The sequence below is a fragment of the Macrobrachium nipponense genome, chromosome 12, assembly GCF_015104395.2.
Source record: "Macrobrachium nipponense isolate FS-2020 chromosome 12, ASM1510439v2, whole genome shotgun sequence".
Classification (NCBI taxonomy): domain Eukaryota; kingdom Metazoa; phylum Arthropoda; class Malacostraca; order Decapoda; family Palaemonidae; genus Macrobrachium; species Macrobrachium nipponense.
In genome coordinates this window covers 98,642,083-98,660,851 of record NC_087205.1, presented here as the reverse complement: position 1 = coordinate 98,660,851, position 18,769 = coordinate 98,642,083, and the positions used below count along the sequence as shown (strand labels likewise).

General features: G+C 48.4%; 1 protein-coding gene across 1 annotated transcript in view; it reads left to right on the top strand.

Annotated features, from left to right (window-relative positions):
* LOC135224695 (phospholipase A2 group XV-like) overlaps nt 1-18,769 on the top strand; it is a 56,443-nt gene that overhangs the window by 22,935 nt on the left and 14,739 nt on the right. The window contains exon 3 of the mRNA XM_064263963.1: nt 16,709-16,940. Coding sequence (XP_064120033.1) covers nt 16,709-16,940 — 232 coding nt within the window. The remainder of the gene's footprint in view (nt 1-16,708; nt 16,941-18,769) is intronic.

Here is an 18,769-nt window from a genome sequence, read left to right as displayed (position 1 = left end):
GGGTTGAGGAAATTTCTAGTAATCTTGAATGATCATACCTGCCGTTTACTTAGAAAATTTCAACAAGATATCTCTTATACTTGTTAGGTGCGGGTTTACCGCACGGTAACATTCTGTACGAATCTACCGCGGCATAGCACTATAATAATGCTCTCCTGCTTATGCAAAGCGCAGCCTTATTTAGGGAAGGAAGCAGGCTGAGTGAGGGAATGGATGAGTTTGCTGGGGACCATTTCCTCGCTGGAGAAGCTTGTTTTCCTGAATAAACAGCAATTCAGACCTCTACAAATTTTCCTCACGAAGAAATTGAATAACATCAAAGATCTTGTAATTCTAATTTTCTCTCAACGGCTTGAGGATCACTCAGGTGATAGCGAGAGGGTGCCAGACATCCGAACAGAGAACAGGATGTTCTGGCACATTGTCTGAAAGAATTGGAAGCCAAATTAGTCGGCTTTCCAGTTCCTCGAAGGGTGAGGTTGGATCGAGTGGCCCAAATCATCTCGGATAATTTCTCAGCTCTCTCATAGCTCGAGAAGAGAGAATTGGTTATGGGCTTGGGCACGGAACGTAACGATCCTCAATAGGTTCGTTAATCTAGTGCACGTCCGTGGGGGTCTTCTCGATCGAAGGCAACAACTACTGACGTCTGAGTAATCCTCACTTAAAAGTATGTCGAAAGTGAGGAGAGACTGAGGGAGTCCTTTCGTTAAGTTTTTCGTAATATGAAGACGAAGGAGCTTCCTCTTCAAGTTGTTCCCTTATTCATGATCCTAGAGGATTAGCTTTAGTCGCCACATGTTGGCCTCTAAGAGGTTGGATTCACAGAGGTCAGGTAATTCAGAGAATTGTCCAAAGACCCTTCCCGAGAGAATCGGTGTAATCAAACATCGTCAACCTTAGTGAAGTATCTAATATCTCTCCTCTCTGAGTCTGAAAGCGTTCAGACTATCGAGAAGCGATAAGATCTTCAAGATTAATGGCAGTCTCTTGGCCAAGGCAAAGCAGTGCCTGCCTATTTTTCAGTTTTCAATCGGAGGGGGCCGTTTTCTGGAGATAGTGAAGGGAAATGACTGTTCCTCCACCTCGACCTCTGTGAATTTCGTTATGGTTTTCTATCTTTCCGTATGAAGTATGAGATAAGATGAAGTCCTAACTGTTGTAGAATATGCAAATATGTTGTTGACGGCCTCTAGGCCTCCAGAGATTCGGTTCTGTCAAACAACAAAGCTTCACGTCTTTGAGGGTCTGTGGAGATCTTGTATTCTCTGGATCAAAGGTTCCGGCATGGAACTTAGACGTAGTCTGAGTTTCTGATGCCAAAAGCATTTCGAACCTATCCTTTCTGCGAACTTAATACACGTGACCAGAAAGGCTAATATTCTAACCGCTCTAGCCACGGCAAGGAGGTTAGTGAGGTTTTAGCCATCATCAGATGTTTTGGCTTTAAAGGACATAATGCGGTCTGTCCGCTAAGCCTTCCGTTCTTGATAAGAACGAAAACCTTGTTCTGACCCCATTGACCCGCAAGGCTTGGAGACCAAGGGTATGGCACAAATTATTGGGCAAGGGCATTAGAGAGTCCTGTGCCCTGTAGGGTCTCTCAAGTTTTATCTTGATAAAAACTATAGAAAAGTCAAGGTCAACAGACAATCTGCGGTGTTCCGTAAAAAGACCAGACTAGTTCATGTCCAAGAACACCCTGGCATGATAGCCAAGGAGTTCTTTTTGTTAAGAGGTCTCATTCATTGATGTTTGCATAAAGATTTGAGATTTTTCTTAATATCAATGCTCAAGAGGTGAGGGCGCGGACCTCGGAACGCATATTTCAACACGAGCATGGACATTCAGGTAAACATACCTGAGTGCCACGCTTTTGCGAAGCAACTCTGGGTTCGCTTCACACTCCCGACAATCTGCGGTGTTCCGTAAAAAGACCAGACTGGTTCATGTCCAAGAACACCCTGGCATTATAGCCAAGGAGTTCTTTTAAGAGGTCTCATTCATTATGTTTGCATAAAGATTTGAGATTTTTTTCTTAATATGAATGCTCAAGAGGTGAGGGCGCGCCTCGGAAGCATTTCAACAGAGCATGACACTCAGTAACATCCTGAGTGCCACGCTTTAGCGAAGCAACTCTGTGTTCGCTTCACACTCCCGACGGGATGTGAAGACGACATTTCAGATCCGTAAGTCGCTAGGACATACATATCCGTAGATATATTATTGGTGCAAGAAGCAACACGAATCCTATCCTATAGAAAAGGGATGGTGTGGCTTTTAACTTTTGAAGGGTTGGTCGCTTGAGGCGCGTTTCCTTTTCTTTAGCCTAGAAGTTATGGAACTAACTTTGATAGGTTAGGTCAGGTGGTGGTTTTAGCTTCGGTGCCCTCAAAAGTATGGTCATATGGTCTAGTCACATTGTGGTCACGCCCACCCCCGTTGACAGATCATCTAGAGCGCACCAGCATTACAGGTATCTACCTCGCTGGCAACTCTAGTAACGCAGAAGCAGACTTTGGTGACAGTAATCACGAAGTCGGCTATGCTAACAGGTCAGGAACCAAGATGTATATCATCTACTTAATTTAGTTTCCCAAAAATCCTATTCTGTCTCTTCCCACCATCCGAAGGTGGGATTCAGCTATATATATATCTGTCAGGTAAGTTTCATGAACAAAATGTTATTGTTATAATACAATTAAGTTTGTTCATACTTACCTGGCAGATATATATAATTAAAGTGCCCACCCACCTCCCCTCAGGAGACAGTGGCAACCTGATAAAATATGAAATAGAAAATGGGAATAGTTCCTGATATCCGCCTCCCAGCGGCGGAATGGGTACTACCACCTGGCCGCCCACCTGCGTGTGCCGCGAATTTTTAAATTCTGTCGGACTTCAGAAAATACAGCTATATATATATCTGCCAGGTAAGTATGAACAAACTTAATTGTATTATAACAATAACATTTTTCTACGGGTAAGACTACAAAGACGTCGTCGGTTGTGTGAAGATGAAACCTTACGGTTTCGATGAAGAAGGCACTTGAGAGCTTTGATGATTGGCTGTCTCGAAGGAGGAGAAGGGAAGACCGTCTTTTCTTTCCCACCTTCCAAGCTTACGGAAAGATGGATTCTGGTATTAGTCAGGGGAACCTTTGGGTCTGACTCTTCCCTCTTCGGTAGACCTTCGGACTTCTCTTCGTTGGTGGATTCCGCCGCGTCGCTCGGCTCTTAATTCTGCAAAGACGACGTGGAGAATGAGCGAACTGGACCACCTTCTGAAGGAAATGTTCCGGGTCCTCGAAGTGTTTAACTTCCTCGACTGGACACTAGAGTCTTGGCAAGAAGACCAGGTTGCAAGAGTCTCTTTCGCCGGAGGATCTACATTCAGTCCTGTCTTGCATGGACAAGGCAGTGAGAGATGGGTCTGGAGAGATAGCTTCGCTTTTCGGAGCTGGAGTTGTAAAGAAAAGGGCAGTATTCTGCTCCTTTTTAACCAAGGCTGTGTTGCATGTGCAGAGAGCTTCTCTGTTATACGCTCATCTTTCCCTGCAGCTCTTCCCCAAGAAGATTATTAACGATATATCCAGCGCTCTTTCGGCAAAGGCGACGCAGGATATGTTGGCACGATCAGCAAGAATTCCTAAGGCTTCTTTCCAGCCTAAGACGAAGAAGGAAACGTCGAGCAAGCAAGAGCCCTTTCGAGGAGGCCCTTCTTACCCGCGCTTCTTCCTCCAGAGGAACAAGACCTCCTAGAAGAGGAAGGACCTTCTCTCGATCGATCAGATCGAAAAAATAGTACCCGTTGTCCTCCCCAGGACTACAGTAGGTGCCAGACTGCGAGGTTTTTCAGACGTCTGGGCACAGAAGCGGGTGGGGGCGGCACCAAAACCTGGTCCCTCACAATAGTCAAGAAAGGCTACCTCATTCCCTTCGTCTCGAGACCACCTTTTGGACCACTACACCAAGGGAGTTGGTGGCCAGGTACAAAGACCCTCACAATGAATCAAGCCCTGCTCCTAGCAGTAGAGCTTATGCTGGAGAAGGAAACGATAGAGATGAAGGACCCCTCTTTCCGCGGGTTTCTACAACCGTCTTTTCCTTGTTCCCAAGACCTCAGGAGGATGGAGACCGGTTCTGGACGTAATCACCCTGAACGTCTTTGTGAAGAAGAGGAAGTTCGCAATGGAGACAACATCATCAGTATTAGCAGCTCTTCGTCCCGGGGACTGGATGGTGTCACTGGACCTTCAGGACGCGTACTTTCACATGCCGATCCATCCTTCTTCGCGCAAGTACCTAAGATTCATGTGGAAAGTGAAAGTTTTCCAATTCAGGGCTTTGTGCTTCGGCCTATCCACAGCCCCCCAAGTGTTCACAGGGCTAATGAAGAACGTAGCACAATGGCTGCATCTCGAGGGAGTGAGGGTGTCCCTCTACTTGGACGATTGGCTGATCCGAGCAAAATCGAAGGAGAAATGTCTGGAGGACCTTCACATAACGTTGACCTTAGCAAGTTCTTTGGGTTTGTTGATAAACTTCGAGAAATCACAGTTAATCCCCAGCCCAAGATCGTATCTATCTGGGGATTCGATGGTTTCTCAGGTTTTTTCGTGCGTATCCATCCCCAGAAAGGATAGCCCGTTGTTCAGAGAAGGTCGCAACCCTTCTAGAGAAAGATGTATGCACAGTGAGGGTAGTGGATGAGTCTGTTAGGGACACTCTCCTCGCTGGAGCAATTCGTTTCTCTAAGGGAGGTTGCACCTCAGACCCCTCCAGTTCTTTCGAATTGGAACTGGAACCCGCAGATCTCAGGTCTAGATTTCATCTTCAAGATCTCGAACGAGATAAAGGAGGATCTCCATTGGTGGGCAGACCCTCTTCTCTTCAAGGAAGGCATTTCCTTACATTTGCAGAACCCCCAACCTTGTGTTATTTGCAGATGCGTCGGACAAAGGTTGGGGAACGACTCTCGGCTCGAGAGAAGTGTCAGGCACCTGGGGGGGGGGAGGGGAACAGGTGTCCTGGCACATCAACAAAAAAGAACTGATGGCGATTTGGCTGGCCCTCAAAGCGTTCGAGCCCCTCGTCCAGAAGACTTCTGTTCAGATCAACTCGGACAACACCACAGATCAACTCGGACAACACCACAGCCCTGGCTTACATTCGGAACCAGGGGGGGGACTCACTCATTCTCCCTGTACGAAATGGCAAGAATGCTCCTTATGTGGTCGAAGGAAAGGGAGATAAGTCTCCTCACCAGGTTCGTACAGGGAGAAAGAAATGTCAGAGCAGATCTGCTAAGCAGAAGAAACCAAGTCCTTCCCTCAGAGTGGTCTCTGCACTCGGACGTATGCCAGGAGCTGTGGAAGACGTGGGGCAGACCTCATCTAGATCTCTTCGCGACCTCCAGGAACGCAAGGATAGACCTTTACTGCTCCCCGATATCAGACCCGAGAGCAGTAACGGTAGACGCGTTCCTGATGGACTGGAAGAACTTAGACCTTTATGCATTTCCTCCTTTCAAGATTCTGGGGGAAACTCTAAGGAAATTCTCAGCATCGGAGGGAGCAAGGATGACCTTGATAGCTCTGTTCTGGCCCGCCTAGGACTGGTTCACAGAGGTACTGGAATGGTTAGTAGATATTCCAAGATCCCTGCCACTAAGAGTCGATCTGCTCAAACAGCCCCACTTCGACAGGTTTCACAAGAACCTCCCCGCTCTCAGTCTGACTGGATTCAGACTATTAAGAGTCTGGTCAGAGCTAAGGGCTTTTCGGCAAAATCTGCAACGGCAATTGCCAATGCACGTAGACCACCAGGGTCTACCAGTCGAAGTGGGATGTTTTTCGACGCTGGTGCAGGAATCAGAACGTTTCCTCCTCAAGTACCTCTGTGACCCAAATAGCAGACTTTCTTCTTTTTCTGAGGGAAAAATGCAGTCTGGTAGTCTTGACTATAAAGGGCTACAGGAGCATGCTATCTTCTGTCAGACAGGGGAAACATTAAAACATCTCTGAAGATAAGGATCTGCATGATTTAATCAAGTCGTTTGAGACTTCTAAAAGAACCTCTTGTTTAACCCCAAGCTGGAACCTGGACGTAGTATTATTGTTCCTGAGGTCCTCGAGATTCGAACCTCCCCAATCAGCCTCTTTCAGAGACCTCTCTATGAAGACTGTTTCTCTGCGCTTTAGCTTCAGGTAAGAGAGTCAGCGAACTGCAAGCTCTGGAAAGAGATGTGGGGTTCCAAGGAGACTCCGCTATTTGTTCGTTTCTCCCAGTCTTTCCTGGCCAAGAATGAAAACCTCATCCCTTGGCCCAGGAGCTTCGAGATAAAAAGCTTATCCTCCTAGTTGGAGTAGAAGAGGAAAGGACTCTTTGCCCTGTAAGAGGCCTAAAGTTTTATCTCCAAAGGAAGAAAAGACTTGCGGCTAACTCGGACAACCTCTGGTGTTCTGTAAGAGACCCCAGTAGGCCTTTGTCAAAGAATGCCCTGTCATTCTTTATTAGGAACCTTATAAAAGAAGCCCACGCATCTTGTAACCAGGATCAGTATAGACTTCTGAAAGTCAAGGCGCATGAGGTAAGGGCCATCTCGACGTCTTTGGCTTTCAAGAAGAATATGTCTTTACAAAACCTCATGAAAGCGACTTTTTGGAGGTGTGAGTCAGTCTTCTCCAACCACTACCTGAAAGAGCTAAGAATTACGTATGAGAAGTGCTTTGGGTTAGGCCCATACGCATCGGCGGATTCAGTGCTGGGGCAGGGAGCTGAAGCATATCCTTTTTAGATATTTTTCCCTTGTTGTATTTGTATTGTGTTTTTTGGTTGTGGGAAGGAGGATGCAGGAGGCACCTCCTTCTTTCGTAGTACTAACATTTGTGTTTTGGTTAGGTGATCGGTTTGTGCTTGAAAGCTCCTTGCATTGGTAGTGGACGGCTCTGTCATTTAAGTGGGTTTGATCCCCTTTGACAAGACCCTAACTGGATTCTACCAAGTAAGTGGAGTCAGTTCCCATTGGTAGACCCAAAGAGTTTTTCAGCTGTAGGTCACACCCTCGCTGTAACTCTTCAGGCAACGCAGACTAATAGACAGTAACTATGAAGTCTTCTGCCTAAATTAGGTAAGAACCAAGGGTGTTTTTATTCCTTTAACATGTGTTGTCTCCCCTTTCTCTGTACAATAGTACCTCGAGATACGAAAGGCTCAACTTACGAAAAATCCAAGTTACGAAAGCCAATGCGAAAAATTTTACTGCTCTACATACGAAAAGTTTTCAAGATACGAAAGGTTGTGCTGTAAAGTCCGAGATTCGCCTGGACCACCGAGAACAATTTTAAAACTCCCGCGCCGCCAACTGAGTAAACTCGCCACCATCCTCCCGCTCTCCCATTGGTTCCTGATGCTAGTCACCCCATAAGGTCTTGCTCTCCTATTGGTCAGCATCTACCCCTTGTGCTTTAAGTATTCTATTGGTAAAAGGTTGCTGTAAATTGAAAAAACTATTCATGCAATACATTTAATAAAAAAAAAACATCAGGTAAAGATAGAATAAAGAATAGAAATGATGGTTATTATACTGTTTGGTAGTTTCAGTAGTTGAAGAGAGATAATGAAAATTTATGGCTTACTGTGTAAAAGTGATTGCTTGGCGATCGTTCGATACTCGTAAGTGCTGGATGTAAACAAACGTTTGGAAGCTTTTTTTTGTTTGTTTATTATAGTTAATGGTTACTTAATAATTATTTGAAATGAGTACATGCAATACATTTAATAAAAAAAATTGTGAATTAGATATCATAAAATATAAAATAAATCAGACTGCCAACAAATACGTATTTTTTAGAATTCTTCTTCTGTTTTATTATTACGTTATGTATACGCATGTTTCATTATAGCTGTCAGTAACTCGGTATCTTCATTAGGTAAAGATAGAATAAAGAATAGAAATGAATGGTTATTATATTGTTGGTGGTTTCATTAGTTGAAGAGAGATACTAATGACAATTTATGGCTTACTGTGTGCTAGGAAAAATGATTACTTGGCGCTCGTTCGATACTCGAATGTAAACAATCGATTGGAAGGTTGGTTTTTTATTTGTTTGTGTATTATAGTAAATGATTAATTAATAATTATTTGAAATGAGTACATACTGATTATTTATACATTTTATTGGCATATTCTAAGCTTTTAGCTCTTAGGTTTAGATGACAGAATCATAGACTAGGCTACAGTAGCAACCGCTAACATAGGCTAGGCTTATTGCTAAGGGACATATGCTAAAGTCCTAATATATGCAGTAAAAAATGGGGTTGAACATTACATGCAGTTGAATATTACTCAAGTATGTACAGTATTTTGCCTTTTTGGAGTCATATTTCTTCCGTCGTAACCCTAGAACATGTGTTTGTTCCGATACGTAATACAAACCCTCGGTCCTTTAACAATAGGAAGGTAACTAGCGGCAGCTGGGACGGTCGTAAGCTTCGAACAAAAAGGGGAGAACGGTAGTTAACTGCTTGTCCGATCGTGCGCGCGGCTTTTGCTTTTCTTTTTTTTTTTCGTGGTGTGACAGGAGCGTGCTCGTCATCGCTCTGCCCGCTATTTCGTCGTGTGCTTTTGGATGTTTAGTTTACAATTTCTTCTGACTGGTTTGTTTGTGGTCTTGAATGAAATTGTAAGTACTCTTTTTTTCATTTTTCATTGAGTGAAGTGAATTTAATTATGGATCAAGAAGAGCTTTCGCCGCGCCCACCAGCTGCCCGTAGAGTGTGTCCCGGGCTGGAGGGGCGTAAATGCGGCGGATTCCGCTCTTATCCTGACATTGATCCACATGAAATTATGTATCGGTGTCGGGGGGCGAGAGTGCTCCCGAGCCGAACCATGTAATGTTTGTGTGAATTGGTCCGAGGCGCAGTGGGTGCTGTACGAGGGTAGGAAGAGGCGTAGATCGACCAAGGAGTCGTCGGAAAGCTCTCCAGCGACTCCTTTGGTGACGGATACCTCGTCATCCTTCCTACCTCCAGCTCAGCCCCCACGATTTGCGCCTTCCCCCTGCGGGGGGGGTTTCGGAGTCCTTCTCCTCACTCGATCCGTCGAGTGTGGAGGAGGGCGCCCGATACCCGGATGTTCAATTGTACTCGGGGTCTCCGTCCGCTCTGGGTGGGGTTCGTCCTCCCCCAGGCGTTAAAGGTGCCCCTCTAACTACCCGACTGTTCCTCCCTCAGGTGTGCCTTCTGTGAGTGACGACCTTGGACAGGTGTGGCGTCGTTGGACTGCAGGGCGCTCCCAGTATCCAGGGCTTGATTCAACGACTGGCGGGGTCGGCAGTTGTAACTCATGGGGTAGTCCACAACAACGACTAATACAAGTGTCCACACCAGCGTACGCCGCCCCTCCTCATGTGGTTTACACGCAACACATTGCGTCGGTGACTCCCACGGCATCAATCCAAAAGCCGATTGCTGCCGTACCTAAGAGGGGCGTGCCGCCGCCACCTGGATTCTATGTGCTGCCGACTCCCGACTTTCGCTGTCCCAAAAGTTCGCCCCTGGACCTGCCGCCCGTCCCGATGATGAACTTGGCTGAATTGGAGATGCCTGTGACGCCGGACTATGCTGCCGTACCTGCCGTACCTGCAGCTAGTGTTGCTGGCTCCCAGCCGCTCGCGCCGTCCTACGAAGCGCGCGGTGCGTGACGCTCATGCTGATGTTGCTGCTGGTGATGGGTCCTGCTGGTGCTGGTATTGCTGGTGCTGGTCCTGCTGGATGCTGGTTACCTGCTGGGCGGATGCCGTCCGCTGGTTGCTGGTCCTGCTGTTGATGTTCCTGCCGCTCCTGCCGTGCCTGCCCCTGCCCACGTCGCGTCTCGTCATGGAGGTGCTGCCCCGGTCTCAGGTCTTTCCGGACAGGATCAGTCGGGGCGTGTTGCTTCGGCAATTGGCCCGACTTTTCCGTGGATGGAAGACCTGACGTCCGTCCTGAGAGAGCTGACGAAGAAGAGAAGAAGAGGAAGGAAGGGTCGTCGTCGTCTTCATCGTCTTCTTCGTCGTCTGTTGCCGCCTCTCCCCCTTCGACTTCTAAGGCTTCCAAGCCGAAGAAGAAGAAAGGCTGCCTCCTCCCCCCCTAAGAAGGCTCCTGCGGGACCTTCGAAGGGCCCGTCTCGCTCTGGTGTGACGGGGGGTGCTTCTGCTGTCCTCCTGTTCCCTCGGGAACAGGGCCCTCTCCTCTTCTGAGAAGAAGAAGAAGACGGGGACCAAGGATGTGCTGGCTACTGCTGGTACATCCGCGCCTGGTCTTGGTAGCACTGCTGCTAAGCCAGGTACCCGGCTCGACTTCGTCGTTCGCGAGAAGTTCCGAGTGTACGGTCTCCTTCGGGCGACCGTGCAGCCAAAGTCAAGACGTCTGAGCTTGCTTACCGTCATGACCGAGGCACGGAGCAGAAGACTGTCGAGAGTCGCGCAAGTGACTCTCGCCAGGCCAGCGGCCGCTCTCGTAGCGACCAGCCGGTACGTCGGGTTGACGTGACGGTCTCTGACCGGCCACGGGTTGAGGCTGGGAAGAGGTCCCCTCGACCAACGGCACCAGCTTCGGCTGGTACCAGCGGTTTGACGTGCCGTGAGGACGCTCACCGGTCTCACCGCGAAAGCGAGCTCTGTAGATCACCTGACCGCCGCTCCCACAGGGACCGGACGGAGACGGTGGCCAGCAGCAGCTCTCTGACGCACGGGACCGGGGTCGACGTGCTCAGTCGAGCCGCTCGCCACAGGTGAGCGGCACGGCCAGGCCTGCAGATCGATCCCCACCGCGGGTTTGGTGATCGGCTGCAGCCCCCCACGTCGCTGGTCCTGCCAGCGAGCGGGGGGGGAGCGTCAGGTCTGTCTCTCCTCTACCTTCAACTTCCTCGGGCTACACTGGGAAGAGCGAGGTAGCTAGGAGTGATCGTGAGAGGTGCGCCGCTCACGATCCCGTCACGATGCCGCACGCACCAGGCATGGTCTTAGGACCAGCCAGGTCGTACGCGCAAGTGGCTGGAGGCGACCGTCAGGGGTCTGTTGCTGTTCCTCCTTCTGAAGGAGGAGGGTCTCGAGAGCTGCTCCTGTTGGAGGGACCTGGACGGTCCTACTCCTCAGGACGCTGTGACTCCCGAGATCCAGAGGAACTTTGCCCCAGGTTATTGCGCTGATTCGTCAGCACAACGACCTGGGGGAAGGATCGCCGCTACCACCATCTGAGCCCACGTCCCGGCTCGAGTCATTTTTGGGGCCCGAGAGGGAACCCAAATTGACGGTGGGACTGCCGCGATCGGAGCTTGCAGACTCAGTCCTTGACCAGGTGGAGAATTTCGGCTCAGGACGAGAGGACTCACTTAAGTCAGGACGGTCTTCCAGCTACTTCCTCCTCCTCTGCAGCGACAGCGGAAGTTCTACGTGCCATCAGTGGATCCAATACCGCCCAAACAGGTTAACCCGGAGCTAGCTAGGCTAACTCCAGGTGTGTCCCTGCAGCAGCTCCTGTCGGAGAACTTGTGGTTCTCGCAGCAGGAGGCACTGGGCCTGGAAGCTACCGCTATGGCGGCTTTCCAGGCAGTCTCTTGGTTGGATCTGTGGTCCCTCACAGTATCCAAGGTCGCGGCGACTCCGGGGGCGCTGCCTTCGAAGACGACCCCGACTTCAGGAGACTGTGCCAGTCTGGAGGTTAGGGCCATCTCCTACCTCGCCCATCAGACGGCAAACCTGTGGGGCCAACTTGGTTCTCCGTCGTAGGGACGCTGTCCTTACACGAGTAGCCAAGGGGGCCGGGCGTGAGGCGGTAAATGGACTCCGTAACGGACCAATGAAGAGTTCCTCCGCTCTCTTTCCCGGAGAGATGGTGGACGCTGCGGTGGAAAGACGGCGCACTGATGACAGTGACCGTCTGGTTCACCAGGCAGTTACGAAGGTTTCTGGGCAACCTCGTACAACTGCGGCTAAGCCTAAGAGTTTAGCTAGCGCTTCCTCGGCTGCTAAGACGGCTGCTCCATCGAAGCCCCGAGGAAAGACTCTTCCTGCTTCAACTTTGGTAAAGGAGGCCGTAACCAGCCCTCCTCCCAGCCCTCCTTTCCCGAGGAGGTGCTGGGAAGAAGTCGAAGCGAGGTGGGAAACGCTAGGGACGGCGTTCCCCCTCACCAGCTGCCGGAAGCGGGGGGGTGCCTAGCGAGCCATTGGGCAACTTGGCAGCGCTACGGTGCCGAGACCTGGATAGTAGACGTCCTTCGGGAGGGATATCTACTACCCTTCGAATCTCGGCCACCCCTCACCTCCAAACCCGGTCCATCTTCAGACATATGTTCTAGGATCCTCAAAGGACGACGCTCTTCGGCAGGAGATCAAGACCATGCTGACCAAACGAGCTGTAGAAGTCGTAGTAGATCGGTCACCGGGCTTTTACAGCCGCCTTTTCTTAGTGGAAAAGGCATCGGGGGGCTGGCGCCCGGTGATAGATCTCTCTCCCCTGAACCGATTTGTTCGCCAGACTCGGTTCAAGATGGAGACGGCACGTTCCGTGCTGGGACTCCATCAGGGAGAACGACTTCATGCTTTCAGTGGACCTGAAGGATGCGTATTTTCAAATACCCATCCATCAGTCCTCCAGAAAGTACCTCCGCTTCATCTTCGACGGGACGGTGTACCAATTCAGGCGGCACTTTGCTTCGGTCTCTCAACCGCCCACATGTTCACGAGAGTGTTCACGCTGGTGTCTGCTTGGGCCCATTCGCACGGGATACGTCTTCTGAGGTATCTCGACGATTGGCTCGGTCCTGGCGAGCTCCCGCTCGCAGTTTGCTGCAGGACAGGGATCGACTTCTAAAGTTTTGTCGCGATCTGGGGATCGTGATAAACTACGAGAAGTCCGATCTCGAACCAAGCAGAAGATGAAGTACCTGGGTATGCTGATCGATACGGTAGCAGCTCAAGTCCGCCCCGCAGACTTGAGGATCAGCAAATTCAGGGAGGCAGCCGGCCGGTTCCTGTCTCGGCAGGAACAGGCAGCTCAGCAATGGCAAGTCGTGATCGGCCACCTGTCGTCACTCGAGAAGTTAGTTCCTCACGGACGTCTTCACCTGCGGTCTCTCCAGTGGAGACAAGGGAGAGTTGGTCACAGGTAAAGGATCCACCTTACTTCCCCCCCCGTGTCCATCACGGAGAAGGTGAGGCAGGACCTAGCCTGGTGGCTCGACGACAGGAACCTCTTAAGAGGGGTGCCTCTACGCACTCCCCCCCCGGAGATGCTGCTGTTCTCAGACGCATCGACCGAGGGGATGGGGCGCACACCTGGAGGAGTTGCTGGCTGCAGGTGTGTGGGACCATCACGACAAGCACCTTCACATCAATGTCCTAGAACTCAAGGCGGCGTTTTACGCTCTCCAAGAGTTCAAGACCGCTTGATGGGACACTCGGTGGTGTTGATGTGCGACAACACCACAGTAGTGGCATACGTCAACAAGCAGGGGGGCCTAGTGTCTCTCCCGCTACACCAGTTGACTGTGCAGGTGCACGAGTGGGCCACGGCTCGCTCGATAGAGCTGTCAGCACGCTACATTCCAGGCAAGAGGAATGTAGTAGCAGACAAGCTCAGCCGTCGGGATCAGGTAATAGGGACCGAGTGGTCCCTACACCCAGAAGTGGCGGAAAGGCTCTTCAACCTGTGGGGGCGTCCGGTTCATAGACCTGTTCGCCACGGCACAACAAAAAACTTCAAGTTTTTTGCTCAGCCGTGCCGGACCCCATGGGCAGCTGCAGAGGACGCTCTTCAACACCCCTGGGACAACCTCTTCGTCTCAGGATGATCCTGGTGGCTCCCAAACGACCTCAAGCCGTTTGGTATCCGGACCTGCTGGCTCTTCTTGCGAAGAACCGAGAGAGATGCCCACTGGCACAACCTTCTAGCCCAGCCACACGTAGAGCGCGGTACCACCGAGCAGTCCAGTCCCTACAAACTTCACGGCGGCTGTTATCCACCATCTCTTGCGAACGAGAGGCTTTTCTCGCAGCGCAGCAACAGAGAGATGGCTGGACACGTCAGACGTCCTCTGCAGCTGTTGTACCAGGGGAAGTGGGCCATCTTCTGTGGTTGGTGTCGTAGACGGGGTCTATCTCCTCTCAGAGCCACTCTTCAGCAGGTAGCGGATTTCCTCGTGTTTCTTCGCTGAGAGAAGCTCTCTCAGTACCCACAGTTAAAGGATATAGAGCAGCACTGGCGCTCGTCCTAAAACTGAGGGGACTGGACATCTCGAACTCGTTCGAGATCTCCTTGCTAATGAGGAGCTTCGAAAGGTCTTGCCCACCCAGGGCAACTCAGGCCCCCTGAGTGGGATGTGACTCTCGTCCTTAGGAGTTTGACTCGAAGACCATTCGAGCCACTCCGAGAGTCGTCAGACAGGGATCTGACCCTCAAGACCCTCTTCTTGCTGGCCCTGGCATCGGCGAAGAGAGTAGGGGAACTTCATGGTCTGTCCTTCAATGTTAAACATTCCAGGGGCTGGGGATCTGTGACGCTCGATTTCGTCCCGAATTTCGTAGCTAAGACTCAGAATCCGTCGATCCCTGACGACAGGTTCGAGTCTTTCACGATCCCCTCCCTAATGGATTCACCGACAACGATACGGATGAGATGCTGCTTTGTCCTGTGAGGGCGCTACGGCGCTATCTGAAGAAAACCTCGACACCTCAGGCCTGAGTGTCGACGCCTCTTCGTTAGCACTGGGGTTACCAAGAAAGAAGTATCCAAGAACACGCTTTCTTTCTGCTGCGTGAGGTGATCAGGAGAGCGTACGAGGCTGATGGTAGTGACGACATCCGTACGCTCCGACCGAGAGCCCACGAAGTCAGAGGTATTGGACCCTCTTTGGCGTTCCGTAAGAACTTCTCCGTGGCGCAGGTCCTGAAGGCAGGTGTCTGGGCAACCAGACTACCTTCACGTCCTTCTACCTTCGGGATATTGCCCACAAGTCCTTGGATACTTTTTTCCTTGGGACCTGTGGTGGCTGCTCAACACGTTGTGTAAGCTTACCCAGCACCCGAGCAGGCAGAAACAGCATCGATTCCTGGTGTGACTGTAGGAATGAATGGTTGAATGAGAGTGCGACTGGCCTCTATTCTCCATCTTTCTCTCTCTCTACCTGTGGGCAGAGGGTCACGGTCGTCACCATGCTGGAAAGGAATTCGATGCAGGTAAGCTACTCGACCGAGCCCCAATCTATCCCTTTAGTTAGGGATAGAAGCAAATATCCTCCACTCCCTCCCCCAACAAGGGGGAAGGAGTGGATGCCTACTTGAAACAAACCCATAACTTTATGTTGGCTCTTGTAATGGAGCAAGTTCTTGCTTGCTGGTACAACGAGATACGCTTGCCTCTCTCTTAGTACTTGGCTCAGAGGTCTGACCATTGATACTGCGGTGCACACCCCGATCAATCGGACAGAGGTTTGGATCCCTCCCTTGCTCTTACGACCAGGGAGGCATTCCAAGGTTGGCACGAACACCAGTCTGTTCACCAAAAAGACTCAGATTCCACCCACCAGAAGTGAGTCTTCCTATTGTTTGTATACGTATCGGAACAAATGACAATTTGTCGAAAATTGCATTTTTCCTAACTATACAAACCTGAGGTCCTTTACATATAGTCCCACCTCATACCACCCCTCACTCTGCAACTTTTTGCATGGGCCTAAAGCAAAAGTGATTCTTCACCGCCCGCGCGCGCGCGCGCGCACGATCGGACAAGCAGTTAACTACCGTTCTTCCCCTTGTTCGAAGCTTACGACCGTCCCAGCTGCCGCTAGTTACCTTCCTATTGTTAAAGGACCTCAGGTTTGTATAGTTAGGAAAAATGCAATTTTCGACAAATTGTCATTTTAGGCCTGGAAATATAATTTACTGGGGTGTTTTTGGAGGGCTTGGAACGGATTAGCCATTTTACATGTAAAATGTGTTCCAAGTTACGAAAAACTCATAATACGAAGGCCGTCTCGGAACGGATTTAATTTTGTATCTCGAGGTACCACTGTACTTAAATGTCTCTTTCCCTCCACCAAGGGTGTCAATCAGCTAAGTATATATCTGGCAGGGAAGTTCATGTACAAAAATGATATTGTTAGTATACAATAAAGCTTTGTACATACTTACCTGGCAGATATATACGATTGATGGCCTCCCAGCCTCCCCTCAGGAGACAGGTGGAAGAGAAAATCTGACAGGAAAGGGGGATTGGTTCTTACACCCGCCACCCAGCGGGCAGGTAGGTAGATCACCTGACCTACCTGTAGCGTGTGCCGCGAGTTTTAAATTTTCTGTTGTGACGTCAGAGACGTAAGCTAAGTATATATCTGCCAGGTAAGTATGTACAAAACTTTATTGTATACTAACAATATCATTTTGAAGTTAAGGAGAAAGTGAAAAGCATATTGTTGACTGGAGTTGATCCAACTCAGGAATATATAGCATTATGGTATCCTGTAGAAAACAAAATTAACAATATACAGTATTTGAGTAAGTTGAAATGTAATATTCTAGATATGAACTTTTGAAATGCTTGAATAATTTTGGAAGTGTGAAGTTATAAGAATTCTCTATTAACCGGAATTCATATATGTAATAAGTTATAGAATTATACCATGCTTTTTTGATGAATTAATATAGAATAATAATTTCTTTGGCAGGTTGATAACATGAAGCTGGTTTATGACAATGTGACACGCACAACTAGTAATGCTGAAGGTGTTGAAACAAGAATTCCTGGATTTGGAAATTCTACCACAGTAGAATGGCTGGATCCCAGTCAACGACGTCCTACAGGGTATTTCAAGGATATAGTTAATGCTCTTGTGGCTCTTGGATATGAGAGAGGAGTAACTGTCAGAGGAGCTCCATTTGATTTTCGTAAAGCACCAAGTGAGTCATAGTTGTGTTGCTTGGTATGTTAGACTTATTCCTTATGAATAATTTTGGTAAGTAATTGTTATATCACATTCAAGAAAATTAAATGGTTCACTGTCTATTAAAGTCTTTGTTGTAATAATTACGATAAGGTAGATATATTAAGTCTTCATATAGTTACAGTACTGTATATATCTATGAAGAATAAAATACAGTTAAAATGAAAAAGTACTTTAACACTTTAAACGCCTATTGGACGTATTAAACTTTGACAAAAATTGTCTGTTGGGTGCTTAATTGACGTGTGATACGTTGACACAAATTATTTTTTTTTTAAAGTCGCGGAAAAATAGTTATTGGCATACTTGGCGAAAACTTTTGAATCACGCAGCTTGAGGGATGCTGGGAGTTCACGGATCAAGCTGTTGTTTTGTTTACAAGCGTTACCCAGGCGCGCATGCACTAATTTCTTTCTTATTGCACTAAAAAGCATCAGCGACACATCTCAGAAATTATTTCGTCACTTTGATGTAATTTTTGCACCATTTTATATTCGCCATTACATAGAGTTTTATATATGAAAATGTACACAATTTCATGTAGAATACAACCAAAAACAACCCATGGTTGTAGCTTTTATCAGTTTTGAAATATTTTCATATAGATAATGATAAGTGCCAAAATTTCAACCTTTGGTTAACTTTGACTCGAACGAAATGGAAAAAAATGAATTGTAAGCTAAAACTCTTACATTCTAGTAATATTCAATTATTTATCTTTTTGTTCCAATACGTAATACAAACCGTTCGGTCCTTTAACAATAGTAATATACTTTCGGCGTAGCTGGAATTACAGCCGTTGAATCTTGAATAAGATGGTTAGGCAGTAACTACCATGGGGCAAGCTAGCCTGCCCGGATGTAAACACTCCACTTTACTTTCGGTCGTCTTCCAAGGAAGACGTGTGTTTGTGAGCTCCGGCCTACTGGTCGTTGATCTTTTTTCCCGGTGGGATCCTTTTGGTTTATTTTTTGTACTTAAGTAATTATGCATATACGGTGTTTGATATTAATACTAAACAAAGGTTTGTCCTTGGTTTTTCAATTAATATACAAAACCACTTTTTGTGATAGCCTTTGTAACCGCTCCTCTACTTGTGTTAAGAGCCGGCGGCTAAGTTATGCCAACATATTTACATTCTTTCGCCCTTTAACACTGGCTCAGACCTGCATGAGGACGAGATATGTATTTATCGTGAGGATGAGATATGTATATAACGTAAGTGATATTGATCCTGTAACAAGACATGTATTCATCTGGAAATTACACTTACGCTTGGGAATTACCAAGGGAACTTCAAGGTTTGTCCCCGTTTTGTTGTTATGGTAATTTCTCTTCTCCCTTCTTCCTTTCACTTACTATCGGAAGAAGGTAGAAGGATGGGCGTTGCGGTGCAGATTTCGGGGCGGGGGGGTTCTCCTCTCACTTCGGAGGGCGGCGCCCTTGGATGTGTGAGGAGTATCCTCATTACTTTAATATTTTTTTCTTTATTTTACAGACTAGTGGTGATTGTGTTTTCAGCAGTATGGGGGGATGCTCTTCGTATTGGTGATCCTAACCTTGGAATTGTACTGTGACTCGTAGCATGTTGCGTACCGATCCTCGAGTGTGTGTACCGATCCCCTGCTGATAATCATTTTCATTACACTACTACCCTAGGGAGTTATGTCACTGGACGAAGCTGTCGCGCTGCCCTGTGAGGTTATCTATCTGATGGTAAGTCTGACAGAAGGAGAAACCGAAGAGGAAGAGAGCTCGTCAAGTGTTGTCATCCTCCTCTTCGAG